This window comes from Entelurus aequoreus, linkage group LG05 (assembly GCF_033978785.1).
Source record: "Entelurus aequoreus isolate RoL-2023_Sb linkage group LG05, RoL_Eaeq_v1.1, whole genome shotgun sequence".
In the NCBI taxonomy this organism is placed as follows: domain Eukaryota; kingdom Metazoa; phylum Chordata; class Actinopteri; order Syngnathiformes; family Syngnathidae; genus Entelurus; species Entelurus aequoreus.
In genome coordinates, this window is record NC_084735.1 from 5,055,257 (window position 1) to 5,069,495 (window position 14,239).

The 14,239-nt window shown below is 40.0% G+C and overlaps 1 protein-coding gene across 3 annotated transcripts in view; it reads left to right on the forward strand.

Moving 5' to 3' along the window:
• LOC133650050 (collagen alpha-1(XIV) chain-like) overlaps positions 1-14,239 on the forward strand; it is a 38,880-nt gene that overhangs the window by 16,185 nt on the left and 8,456 nt on the right. For all 3 annotated transcript variants that reach the window (XM_062046830.1, XM_062046831.1, XM_062046832.1), the window contains 18 exons: positions 1,320-1,449; positions 1,515-1,637; positions 1,700-1,849; positions 2,180-2,296; positions 2,358-2,507; positions 4,384-4,458; positions 4,581-4,720; positions 4,854-4,977; positions 5,045-5,188; positions 5,251-5,415; positions 5,484-5,522; positions 7,162-7,300; positions 7,390-7,532; positions 7,596-7,705; positions 7,770-7,928; positions 7,991-8,068; positions 8,138-8,224; positions 8,293-8,346. In XM_062046830.1, the coding sequence (XP_061902814.1) occupies positions 1,320-1,449; positions 1,515-1,637; positions 1,700-1,849; positions 2,180-2,296; positions 2,358-2,507; positions 4,384-4,458; positions 4,581-4,720; positions 4,854-4,977; positions 5,045-5,188; positions 5,251-5,415; positions 5,484-5,522; positions 7,162-7,300; positions 7,390-7,532; positions 7,596-7,705; positions 7,770-7,928; positions 7,991-8,068; positions 8,138-8,224; positions 8,293-8,346 (2,127 nt within the window). The remainder of the gene's footprint in view (positions 1-1,319; positions 1,450-1,514; positions 1,638-1,699; positions 1,850-2,179; positions 2,297-2,357; positions 2,508-4,383; positions 4,459-4,580; positions 4,721-4,853; positions 4,978-5,044; positions 5,189-5,250; positions 5,416-5,483; positions 5,523-7,161; positions 7,301-7,389; positions 7,533-7,595; positions 7,706-7,769; positions 7,929-7,990; positions 8,069-8,137; positions 8,225-8,292; positions 8,347-14,239) is intronic.

Here is a 14,239-nt window from a genome sequence, read left to right on the forward strand (position 1 = left end):
AAGTTAAGATAAGATGTACGCAGCGCCCTCTGACTTTAGTTAAGATAAGATGTACGCAGCTCCCTCTGAGTTAAGTTAAGATATACGCAGCTCCCTGTGACTTAAGTTAAGATAAGATGTACAGCGCCATCTGACTTAAGTTAGGATAAGATGTACGCAGCTCCCTCTGAGTTACATTAACATGTACCTAGCTCCCTCTGAGTTAAGATAAGATATTCGCAGCTCCCTGTGACTTAAGATAAGATGTACGCAGCGCCCTCTGAGTTAAGTTAAGATAAGATATACGCAGCTACCTGTGACTTAAGTTAAGATAAGATGTACGCAGCTCCCTCTGAGTTAAATTAAGATGTACCTAGCTCCCTCTGAGTTAAGTTAAGATAATATATATGCAGCTCCCTGTTACTTAGGATAAGATGTACGCAGCTCCCTCTGATTTAAGATAAGATGTACATAGCTCCCTCTGAGTTAAGTTAAAAAAAAGATGTACGCAGCTCCCTGTGACTTAAGTTAAGATAAGAAGTACACAGCTCCCTTTGACTTAAGATTTTTGGAGTTCCCTCTGAGTTAAGTTAAGATAAGATGTACACAGCTCCCCCTGAGTTAAGTTAAGATAAGATGTACACAGCTCCCTCTGACTTAAGATAAGATGTACGTAGCTCCCTCTAAGTTAAGTCAAGTTAGGTTAATTTAAGTTAAAAGGTGTGCTTTGTTCCCACAGAGGACGGTGGCCACTTGGTTAAGTTAAGTCAAGTTAAGTTAAGTTAAGAGGTGTGCTTTGTGCCCACAGAGGACGGTGGCCACTTGGTTAAGTTAAGTCAAGTTAAGTTAAGTTAAGAGGTGTGCTTTGTGCCCACAGAGGACGGTGGCCACTTGGTTAAGTTAAGTCAAGTTAAGTTAAGTTAAGAGGTGTGCTTTGTGCCCACAGAGGACGGTGGCCAGTTGGTTAAGTTAAGTCAAGATAAGTTAAGAGGTGTGCTTTGTGCCCGCAGAGGACGGTGGCCACTTGGTTAAGTTAAGTCAAGATAAGTTAAGAGGTGTGCTTTGTGCCCACAGAGGACGGTGGCCACTTGGTTAAGTTAAGTCAAGTTAAGTTAAGTTAAGAGGTGTGCTTTGTGCCCACAGAGGACGGTGGCCACTTGGTTAAGTTAAGTCAAGATAAGTTAAGAGGTGTGCTTTGTGCCCACAGAGGACGGTGGCCACTTGGTTAAGTTAAGTCAAGTTAAGTTAAGTTAAGAGGTGTGCTTTGTGCCCACAGAGGACGGTGGCCACTTGGTTAAGTTAAGTCAAGATAAGTTAAGAGGTGTGCTTTGTGCCCGCAGAGGACAGTGGAGAGCCCCCACAACAGTCTGGTTCTGCAGCCGCTGGCGTCGGGCGCTGAGTACCATGTGTCGGTGACGCCTGTGTATTTGGACGGCGACGGGCCTACGGTGGCGGGGGTTGGACGAACGCGTACGTGTGTTACCACAGTTACCAGGGTGACCTTACCTGGTCTAATGAAGGTGTTGCCGGTTTAGTTCCGCTGTCCCCGCCCAGGAACCTGCGGGTGTCGGAGGAATGGTACAACCGCTTCCGGATCAGCTGGGACGCGCCGGCCTCTCCCGGCACCGGGTTCCGGGTGACGTACCGCCCGCTGTCGGGTCAGTTGACACACTTTCTGGTGCTGTGATGGTGGGTCACTAGAACCTTGCCCCCTCGGCAGGCCCCGGACCCGCCCTGGAGACATCAGTGGGCGAGGACGCGCGCACCATGATGATCGTCAACCTGCTGAGTGGGACCGACTACGGTGTGGACGTCGTGGCGTCCTACAGCGGCGGCTCCAGCCAGGCGCTGTCGGCAAGCGCCAGGACACGTGAGTCTCCAACGCTCTCCCTCGGCCATCTTGGTTCCTCCGTCACAGAGGACCTAGATTTCCCTTGCCCGGACGCGGGTCACCGGGGCTCCCCTCTGGAGCCAGGCCCGGAGGTGGGGCACGATGGCGAGCGCCTGGTGGCCGGGTCTGGCCCCATGGGGCTCAGCCCGAAGAGGCAATGTGGGTCCCCCCTCCAATGGGTTCACCACTCATGGGAGGTGTCATAGAGGCCGGGTGCAGTGTGAGCTGGGCGGCAGGGCACTTGGCGGTCCGATTATGTGCTATAAAACAGTAGTCCATAGAAATATGACTAAAAGATTGTCCTTCCAGTGCGACTGCTGGTGAGCGGCCTGACCTTGTACCAGGGGGGCAGCAGCAGCATGTGTGCCCAGTGGCAGACGCACCGACACGCCCACGCCTACAGAGTCCTCATCCGCTCTCTAGTCGGTGAGTCCGCTCACGGCACCCCCTGCTGGCCCGGCAGACGCACTGAATGTTTGACCCGCAGGCTCTCACGTGGAGGAGGCCAAGGTGAGCGGAGGGACCAGTCGCCATTGCTTCCAGCAGCTGAGGCCCGACACGCCGCACAAGGTCAGCGTGTTCGCTCTGCTGCAGGACGGGACAGAAGGGCCGCCCGTGTCCGCCACGGACAACACCCGTGAGTGGCAGCCCACCAAAGATCGCCACGTAGCTTGTTTGGAGCATCACTAGCATGTTTCTAGCATCCGTAGCATGTTTTAGCTTCACTAGCATGTAGCATGTTTTTAGCATCACTAGCATGTTTTTATCATCATTAGCATAGAGCATGTTTCTATCATCACTAGCATGTAGTATGTCTCTATCATCATTAACATGTTTTAGCATAATTAGCATATAGCATGTTTCTATCATAACTAGCATGTAGCATATTTCTATCATCATTAGCATGTATTAGCATAATTACCATGTTTCTATCATCATTAGCGTATACCATGTTTCTATCATCATAGGCATGTAGCCTGTTTCTATCATCATTAGCATGTTTTTAGCATAATTAGCATGTTTCTATCATCATTAGCATATAGCATGTTTCTATCATAACTAGCATGTAGCATGTTTCTATCATCATTAGCATGTTTAGCATAATTAGCATGTGTCTATCATCGTTAGTGTATACCATGTTTCTATCATCATAAGCATGTAGCATGTTTCTATAATCATTAGCATGTTTTTAGCATAATTAGCATGTTTCTATCATCATTAGCGTGTACCATGTTTCTATCATCATTAGCATGTATTATGTTTCTATCATCATTAGCATGTTTTTAGCATAATTAGCATGTTTCTATCATCATTAGCGTATACCATGTTTCTATCATCATTAGCATGTATTAAGTTTCTATCATCATTAGCATGTTTTTAGCATAATTAGCATGTTTCTATCATCATTAGCGTATACCATGTTTCTATCATCATAGGCATGTAGCATGTTTCTATCATCATTAGCATGTTTTTAGCATAACTAGCATGTTTCTATCATCATTAGCGTATAGCATGTTTCTATCATAACTAGCATGTAGCATGTTTCTATCATCATTAGCATGTTTTTAACATAATTAGCATGTTTCTATCATCGTTAGTGTATACCATGTTTCGATCATCATAAGCATGTAGCATGTTTCTATCATCATTAGCATGTTTTTAGCATAATTAGCATGTTTCTATCATCATTAGCGGATACCATGTTTCTATCATCATTAGCATGTATTATGTTTCTAGCATCATTAGCATGTTTTTAGCATAATTAGCATGTTTATATCATCATTAGCGTATACCATGTTTCTATCATCATTAGCATGTATTATGTTTCTATCATCATTAGCATGTTTTTAGCATCATTAGCATGTTTATATCATCATTAGCTTGTGCCATGTTCCTAGCAACACTAGCATGTGTCTATCATCATTAGCATGTTGCATGTTTCTAGCATCACTACCATGTTTTTAGTATCATTAGCATATATCATGTTTTTAGCATCTTTAACATGTTTCTATCATCATCATTAGCATGTTTTTAGCATAATTAGCATGTTTCTATCATCATTAGCATGTAGCATGTTTCTAGCATCATTAGCATGTTTCTATCATCATGAGCATGTACCATGGTCCTAGCAACACTAGCTTGTTTCTATCATCATTAGAATGTAACATGCTTTAACATCACTAGCATATAGCATTTTTTTTAGCATCACTGGCATGTTTCTATGATCACTAGCATGTAGCATGTTTTTGGCATCACTAGCATGTTTCTATCAGCATTAGAATGTAGCATGATTTAGCATCACTAGCATGTAGCATGTTTTTAGCATCACTAGCATGTTTCTATCATCACTAACATGTAGCACGTTTCCAGTCTTAATAGCATGTTTCTATCATCATTAGTATGTAGCATGTTTCTAGCATATAGCATGTTTTTAGCATCACTAGCCTGTTTCTAGCATCACTAGCATGGTATTAGCATGTAGCTAATACCAAAAATGTGTTTGTGTTGCACAGAACCCGCCACCACTGCGGCACCAACCACAACGCCAAGCACCACCCCACTACCCACAATCCCCCCTGCCAAAGAAGGTCAGCTTCCTCTGTTTGGTGTAAAAGTTTGAGCGCTCAGCTGACGTGGAAACAACAGGAAGCAGCGGCGTAGACCAGAAAGTCAGGTGATGCCCTTGTGGTAAACCACGCCCCCCTTCTAGTCTGCAGGGCGGCCAAGGCTGACCTGGCGTTCCTGGTCGACGGTTCCTGGAGCATCGGTGACGACAACTTCCTGAAGATCATCAAATTCTTGTACAGTACTGCCGGAGCGTTGGACCAGATCGGACCCGACGGCACTCAGGTGGGCAAAGGTTCTGGTGTGGTTAGCTCGGGGGTTTCGAACCAGAACCTGGGCAGCAGTACTTGGGTCTAGCTCGCGTGTTTCCGTCCTGGTCGGCTGCCTTAGGTCATGTGAGCGCTGGCGTGTGTGACAGGTGGCCATCGCTCAGTTCAGCGACGACGCTCGCACAGAGTTTGCGCTGAACGCACACCAGGACAAGGAGCGCCTCCTGGACGCCATCAACAAGATCTCCTACAAGGGAGGAAACACCAAGACAGGTGAGACCTGATCACATGACCGCCTGGGGCTCTGAGTACGCCTCGCAGTGACGTGTCCGCCGCTCAGGTCGCGCCATCCAGCACGTGAAGGACAGCATCTTCTCGCCAGAGGGCGGAGTCAGGAGGGGAGTCCCCAAGGTTCTGGTGGTTCTTACAGACGGCCGATCTCAGGATGATGTCATCAAGGTCTCCAAGGAGATGCAGAAGGAAGGTCAGCTGACCTGTGCTGGTTACTTCCTGTTCTCAGGGAATTCACCTATTCATCATCTTCAGGCTTCATCGTTTTCGCCATCGGCTTCGCCGACGCCGACTACGGCGAGCTGGTGAGTATTGCTAGTCAGCCCAGCGACAGACACGTCTTCTTCGTGGACGACTTGGACGCCTTCGAGAAGATCGAAGAGAAGCTGGTGACCTTCGTGTGTGAAGCCGCCACCGCCAGTGAGTGACCACGAGCCACCATATTTTCATGGCCGCCATGTTCCTCACCACCCTTTGTTTGTGTCCAGCGTGTCCCTCGGTGGCCATGAGTGGAGGCACGGTGCCCGGTAAGACTTCCGCCGTCTCTTCAGGCATGGATCGGTTCAAATGTAGATCATGGACGTCTATTGGTCCAGACATGGAAAATCCAGACGTCGGTCAGACAACTATTGGTCCAGATGTCGATCGGTCCAAACGTCAATCGGTCCAGACGTGGATCGGTCTAGACCTGGATCATCGACGCTGATCGGCCAGACAACTATTGGTCCAAACATCGATCGGTCCAAACGTGGATCGGTCCAGACGTGGATCATCAACGTGGATCGGTCCAAACCTGGATCGGTCCAGACCTGGCTCGGTCCAGACGTCAATCGGTTAAGATGTGTATCATCCACGTCGATCAGTCCAAACATCAATCGGTCCAAACCTGGCTCGGTCAGGACACCAATTGGTCCAGACTTTAATTGGTCAAGACGTGGATTATCGAGACGTGGATCGGTCCAGACGTGGATCATCATCGTCGATCGGTCTAGACTTGGCTTGGTCCAGACCTGGCTCGGTCCAGATGTCGATCGGTCCAAACGTCAATCGGTCCAGACGTGGATCGGTGTAGACCTGGATCATCGATGCTGATCGGCCAGACAACTATTGGTCCAAACATCGATCGGTCCAAACGTCGATCGGTCCAGACGTGGATCATCAACGTGGATCGGTCCAAACCTGGATCGGTCCAGACCTGGCTCGGTCCAGACGTCAATCGGTTAAGATGTGTATCATCCACGTCGATCAGTCCAAACATCAATCGGTCCAAACCTGGCTCGGTCAGGACACCAATTGGTCCAGACTTTAATTGGTCAAGACGTGGATTATCGACGCTGATCGGCCAGACCACTGTTGGTCAAGACGTGGATCGGTCCAGACGGTCGGGACGTCGATCGGTCCAGACGTTGATCATCAACGTCGATCTGTCCAAACCTGGATTGGGCCTGACCTGGCTCGCTCCAGACGTCGATTGGTCCAGACGTCAATCGGTCGAGACGTGGATCGGTTTAGATGTGGATCATCGACTCTGATCGGCCAGACAACTATTGGTCCAGACGTCGATCGGTCCAGACGTCAATCGGTCCAAACGTTGATCATCAACGTAGATTTATCCAAACCTGGATTGGGCCTGACCTGGCTCGCTCCAGACGTCGATTGGTCCAGACGTCAATCGGTCAAGACGTGGATCATCGACGTGGATCATCGGCCAGACAACTATTGGTCCAAACATCGATCGGTCCAAACGTCGATCGGTCCAGATGTGGATCATCAACGTGGATCGGTCCAAACATGGATCGGTCCAAACCTGGATCGGTCCAGACCTGGCTCGGTCCAGACGTCAATCGGTTAAGATGTGTATCATCCACGTCGATCAGTCCAAACATCAATCGGTCCAAAACTGGCTCGGTCAGGACACCAATTGGTCCAGACTTTAACTGGTCAAGACGTGGATTATCGACGCTGATCGGCCAGACCACTGTTGGTTCGTGGGAACATCGACGTCATTCGGGCAGAAACTGATCGTTTCAGACGTTGATCGGTTCAGATGTTGATAGGTCCAGATGTGGATGGGTCCAAACGTCGATCTGTCCAGACGTCGATCCATCCAGACCCGTAACAGTCCAAACATGAATCGGTCCAGACGTTGAAGTCGTGTTTTGGCAGGTTTCCGCATGATGGAAATGTTCGGGCTTCTGGAGACGAGCTACAGCAGCCTCGCCGGTGTTTCCATGGTACCAGGAACCTTCAACACATTCCCGTGTTTCCGCCTGCACAGTGACGCTCTCCTGGCTCAGCCAACCAGGTGGTCCTTCATCTCAGGAGGGGCGGTGCTTCAGGGGCGGGCAAAGAAACGTTGAAGTCATAACATTGAGGATTCTCTGCCTCCCTTAGGTTCCTCCACCCGGAGGGTCTGCCGTCAGACTACACCATCACGCTACTGTTCCGCCTGCTACCCGACACACCCCAGGAACCTTTTGCTGTCTGGGAGGTCCTGGACCAGAAGCAGGAGCCGCTGGTGGGCGTGGTCCTGGACAGTGAGTCTAGAATCTTCTTTGCACAACACAAAGAATGAGAAGTGACGCCTCCTGACGCTGCAGATGGAGGAAAGACCTTGACCTTCTTTAACTACGACTACAGAGGTGACTTCCAGACCGTCGCCTTCGAGGGTCCGCACATCAACAAACTGTTCCATGGAAGCTTCCACAAGGTCAGCGAGTCTGGTTCTGGTTCGGCGGCGTGGTCGTGCTCAAGTCAGGTGCAAATGTCTGCAGCTTCACGTGGTGATCAGCAAGTCCAGCGCCAGTGTGCTGGTGGACTGTCACATGGTGTCCACCAAGACCATCAACGCAGCGGGGAACATCAGCACAGCCGGGATGGAAGTTCTGGGCAAGCTGCTTCGCTCCCGCGGGAACAAGGACAACTCGGCACCGGTTAGAAACAAACATGGCCGACCTGGTGACGCCTAAAACCTGAACGCCGTCTTGTGTTGCAGTTTGAGCTCCAGATGTTCGACATCGCGTGCAGCGCCTCCTGGGCCGCCAGAGACCAGTGCTGCGAACTTCCTGGTCTGGTGAGTCCTGCATGTGGTCCTGAAGCTAGGTGCTAACCGCTAACTACATCCTGTCATGTGACTATGCAGCGCAAGGAGGCCCAGTGTCCCGCCATGCCCAAAGCCTGCACCTGCACGCAGGACAGCAAAGGTCCTGCTGGACCCGCTGGACCGCCTGTGAGCTCACACGCACGTCCGCCATCTTGACCTAGACCCAGGTCAACATCTCCTGCTCTTCTTCACAGGGCGGTCCTGGGATACGAGGAGCTCGAGGTGAACGTGGAGAGCCGGGTCCTGTGGTGAGTCTTGGTCCTCTCTCGGCCCCGGGTGTTCCGGTGGTGGTGTAGTAGTATTTAGGTAGGAGTGTAGTAGTATTCAAGTAGTGGTGTAGTAGTATTTAGGTAGGAGTGTAGTAGTATTCAAGTAGGGGTGTAGTAGTATTTAGGTAGGAGTGTAGTAGTATTCAAGTAGGGGTGTAGTAGTATTTAGGTAGGAGTGTAGTAGTATTCAAGTAGGGGTGTAGTAGTATTTAGGTAGGAGTGTAGTAGTATTCAAGTAGGGGTGTAGTAGTATTTAGGTAGGAGTGTAGTAGTATTCAAGTAGGGGTGTAGTAGTATTTAGGTAGGAGTGTAGTAGTATTCAAGTAGGGGTGTAGTAGTATTTAGGTAGGAGTGTAGTAGTATTCAAGTATTGGTGTAGTAGTATTTAGGTAGGGGTGTAGTAGTATTCAAGTAGGGGTGTAGTAGTATTTAGGTAGGAGTGTAGTAGTATTCAAGTAGGGGTGTAGTAGTATTTAGGTAGGAGTGTAGTAGTATTCAAGTAGGGGTGTAGTAGTACTTAGGTAGGAGTGTAGTAGTATTCAAGTAGGGGTGTAGTAGTATTTAGGTAGGAGTGTAGTAGTATTCAAGTAGGGGTGTAGTAGTATTTAGGTAGGAGTGTAGTAGTATTCAAGTAGTGGTGTAGTAGTATTTAGGTAGGAGTGTAGTAGTATTCAAGTAGTGGTGTAGTAGTATTTAGGTAGTGGTGTAGTAGTATTTAGGTAGTGGTGTAGTAGTATTTAGGTAGTGGTGTAGTAGTATTCAAGTAGCGGTGTAGTAATATTTAGATAGGAGTGTAGTAGTATTCAAGTAGTGGTGTGATAGTATTTAGGTAGTGGTGTAGTAGTATTCAAGTAGTGGTGTAGTAGTATTTAAGTAGTGGTGTAGTAGTATTCAAGTAGTGGTGTAGTAGTATTTAGGTAGGAGTGTAGTAGTATTTAAGTAGTGGTGTAGTAGTATTTAGGTAGGAGTGTAGTAGTATTCAAGTAGGGGTGTAGTAGTATTTAAGTAGTGGTGTAGTAGTATTTAGGTAGTGGTGTAGTAGTATTTAGGTAGGAGTGTAGTAGTATTCAAGTAGTGGTGTAGTAGTATTTAGGTAGTGGTGTAGTAGTATTTAAGTAGCGCTGTAGTGGTGTAGTAGTATTTAGGTAGTGGTGTAGTAGTATTCAAGTAGTGGTGTAGTAGTATTTAGGTAGTGGTGTAGTAGTATTCAAGTAGTGGTGTAGTAGTATTTAGGTAGCGGTGTAGTAGTATTCAAGTAGTGGTGTAGTAGTATTTAGGTAGGAGTGTAGTAGTATTCGAGTAGTGGTGTAGTAGTATTTAGGTAGCAGTGTAGTAGTATTCAAGTAGTGGTGTAGTAGTATTTAAGTAGTGGTGTAGTAGTATTTAGGTAGTGGTGTAGTAGTATTCAAGTAGTGGTGTAGTAGTATTTAGGTAGCGGTGTAGTAGTATTCAAGTAGTGGTGTAGTAGTATTTAGGTAGGAGTGTAGTAGTATTCGAGTAGTGGTGTAGTAATATTTAGGTAGCAGTGTAGTAGTATTCAAGTAGTGGTGTAGTAGTATTTAAGTAGTGGTGTAGTAGTATTTAGGTAGTGGTGTAGTAGTATTCAAGTAGTGGTGTGATAGTATTTAGGTAGTGGTGTAGTAGTATTCAAGTAGTGGTGTAGTAGTATTTAGGTAGTGGTGTAGTAGTATTCAAGTAGTGGTGTAGTAGTATTTAGGTAGCGGTGTAGTAGTATTCAAGTAGTGGTGTAGTAGTATTTAGGTAGCGGTGTAGTAGTATTCAAGTAGTGGTGTAGTAGTATTTAGGTAGGAGTGTAGTAGTATTCGAGTAGTGGTGTAGTAGTATTTAGGTAGCAGTGTAGTAGTATTCAAGTAGTGGTGTAGTAGTATTTAAGTAGTGGTGTAGTAGTATTTAGGTAGTGGTGTAGTAGTATTTAGGTAGTGGTGTAGTAGTATTCAAGTAGTGGTGTGATAGTATTTAGGTAGTGGTGTAGTAGTATTCAAGTAGTGGTGTAGTAGTATTTAGGTAGTGGTGTAGTAGTATTCAAGTAGTGGTGTAGTAGTATTTAGGTAGCGGTGTAGTAGTATTCAAGTAGTGGTGTAGTAGTATTTAGGTAGTGGTGTAGTAGTATTCAAGTAGTGGTGTAGTAGTATTTAGGTAGTGGTGTAGTAGTATTCAAGTAGTGGTGTAGTAGTATTTAGGTAGCGGTGTAGTAGTATTCAAGTAGTGGTGTAGTAGTATTTAGGTAGGAGTGTAGTAGTATTCAAGTAGTGGTGTAGTAGTATTTAGGTAGCAGTGTAGTAGTATTCAAGTAGTGGTGTAGTAGTATTTAAGTAGTGGTGTAGTAGTATTTAGGTAGTGGTGTAGTAGTATTCAAGTAGTGGTGTGATAGTGTTTAGGTAGGAGTGTAGTAGTATTCAAGTAGGGGTGTAGTAGTATTTAGGTAGGAGTGTAGTAGTATTCAAGTAGTGGTGTGATAGTGTTTAGGTAGGAGTGTAGTAGTGTTTAGGTAGGAGTGTAGTAGTATTCAAGTAGTGGTGTAATGGTATTTAGGTAGTGGTGTAGTAGTATTCAAGTAGTGGTGTAGTAGTATTTAGGTAGTGGTGTAGTAGTATTCAAGTAGTGGTGTAGTAGTATTCAAGTAGTGGTGTAGTAGTATTCAAGTAGTGGTGTAGTAGTATTTGGGTAGTGGTGTAGTAGTATTCAAGTAGTGGTGTAGTAGTATTCAAGTAGTGGTGTAGTAGTATTCAAGTAGTGGTGTAGTAGTATTCAAGTAGTGGTGTAGTAGTATTTAGGTAGTGATAAAGTAGTATTCAAATAAACTAATCAATAAAACAAATAATCTAATACATAAACTAATCAATAAAACAAATAATCTAAAAAACAAATAAATAATGTAACAAATAAACAAATCAATAAAACAAATATTCTAACAAATAAAACAAATAATCTTACAAATAAATTAACAAAAAACACAAATAATCTTACAAATTAACAAAACAAATAATCTTACAAATAAACTAATCAATAAAACAAGTAATCTAACAAATAAATGAATAAATAAAACTAATAATTTACCAAACGAACTAGCAAATGAAACAAAAAATCTAACAAACTAATAAATGAAACAGATAATGTAACAAATTAATCAATAAAACAAAGTGACAATCATTGGTACTTTAACTTTAACTTAAATAATCAAACAAAAAATAATTCAACAAATAAACTAATCACTAAAAATAAATAATTTAACAAACTAATCAGTAAAACAAATAATCTAACAAATAAACTAATCAATAAAACAAATAATCTAAAAAACAAAAAAATAATCTAACAAATAAAATAAATAATCTTACAAATTAACAAAACAAATATTTAACAAATAAACTAAGCAATAAAACAAATAATCTGACAACTATACTAATCAATAAAACAAATAATCTAGCAAATAAATAAATAAATAAAACTAATAATTTAACAAATGAACTAACAAATTAAACAAAAAATCCGAAAAAAATGTATAATCTAAAACTAATCAGTAAAACAAATAATCTAACAAATAAACTAATCAATAAAGCAAATAATCTAAAAAACAAAAAAATAATCTAATCGAACAAAAAATAATTTAACAAATAAACTAATCAATAAAACAAATAATTCAACAAACTAATCAGTAAAACAAATAATCTAACAAATAAACTAATCAATAAAACAAATAATCTAAAAAACAAAAAAATAATCCAACAAATAAAATAAATAATCTTACAAATTAACAAAACAAATATTTAACAAATAAACTAAGCAATAAAACAAATAATCTGACAACTATACTAATCAATAAAACAAATAATCTAGCAAATAAATAAATAAATAAAACTAATAATTTAACAAATGAACTAACAAATTAAACAAAAAATCCGAAAAAAATGTATAATCTAAAACTAATCAGTAAAACAAATAATCTAACAAATAAACTAATCAATAAAGCAAATAATCTAAAAAACAAAAAAATAATCTAATCGAACAAAAAATAATTTAACAAATAAACTAATCAATAAAACAAATAATTTAACAAACTAATCAGTAAAACAAATAATCTAACAAATAAACTAATCAATAAAACAAATAATCTAAAAAACAAAAAAATAATCTAACAAATAAAATAAATAATCTTACAAATTAACAAAACAAATATTTAACAAATAAACTAAGCAATAAAACAAATAATCTGACAACTATACTAATCAATAAAACAAATAATCTAGCAAATAAATAAATAAATAAAACTAATAATTTAACAAATGAACTAACAAATTAAACAAAAAATCCGAAAAAAATGTATAATCTAAAACTAATCAGTAAAACAAATAATCTAACAAATAAACTAATCAATAAAGCAAATAATCTAAAAAACAAAAAAATAATCTAATCGAACAAAAAATAATTTAACAAATAAACTAATCAATAAAACAAATAATTTAACAAACTAATCAGTAAAACAAATAATCTAACAAATAAACTAATCAATAAAACAAATAATCTAAAAAACAAAAAAATAATCCAACAAATAAAATAAATAATCTTACAAATTAACAAAACAAATATTTAACAAATAAACTAAGCAATAAAACAAATAATCTGACAACTATACTAATCAATAAAACAAATAATCTAGCAAATAAATAAATAAATAAAACTAATAATTTAACAAATGAACTAACAAATTAAACAAAAAATCCGAAAAAAATGTATAATCTAAAACTAATCAGTAAAACAAATAATATAACAAATAAACTAATCAATAAAGCAAATAATCTAAAAAACAAAAAAATAATCTAATCGAACAAAAAATAATTTAACAAATAAACTAATCAATAAAACAAATAATTCAACAAACTAATCAGTAAAACAAATAATCTAACAAATAAACTAATCAATAAAACAAATAATCTAAAAAACAAAAAAATAATCTAACAAATAAAATAAATAATTTTACAAATTAACAAAACAAATATTTAACAAATAAACTAAGCAATAAAACAAATAATCTGACAACTATATTAATCAATAAAACAAATAATCTAGCAAATAAATAAATAAATAAAACTAATAATTTAACAAATGAACTAACAAATTAAACAAAAAATCCGAAAAAAATGTATAATCTAAAACTAATCAGTAAAACAAATAATCTAACAAATAAACTAATCAATGAAGCAAATAATCTAAAAAACAAAAAAATAATCTAATCGAACAAAAAATAATTTAACAAATAAACTAATCAATAAAACAAATAATTTAACAAACTAATCAGTAAAACAAATAATCTAACAAATAAACTAATCAATAAAACAAATAATCTAAAAAACAAAAAAATAATCTAACAAATAAAATAAATAATCTTACAAATTAACAAAACAAATATTTAACAAATAAACTAAGCAATAAAACAAATAATCTGACAACTATACTAATCAATAAAACAAATAATCTAGCAAATAAATAAATAAATAAAACTAATAATTTAACAAATGAACTAACAAATTAAACAAAAAATCCGAAAAAAATGTATAATCTAAAACTAATCAGTAAAACAAATAATATAACAAATAAACTAATCAATAAAGCAAATAATCTAAAAAACAAAAAAATAATCTAATCGAACAAAAAATAATTTAACAAATAAACTAATCAATAAAACAAATAATTTAACAAACTAATCAGTAAAACAAATAATCTAACAAATAAACTAATCAATAAAACAAATAATCTAAAAAACAAAAAAATAATCTAACAAATAAAATAAATAATCTTACAAATTAACAAAACAAATATTTAACAAATAAACTAAGCAATAAAACAAATAATCTGA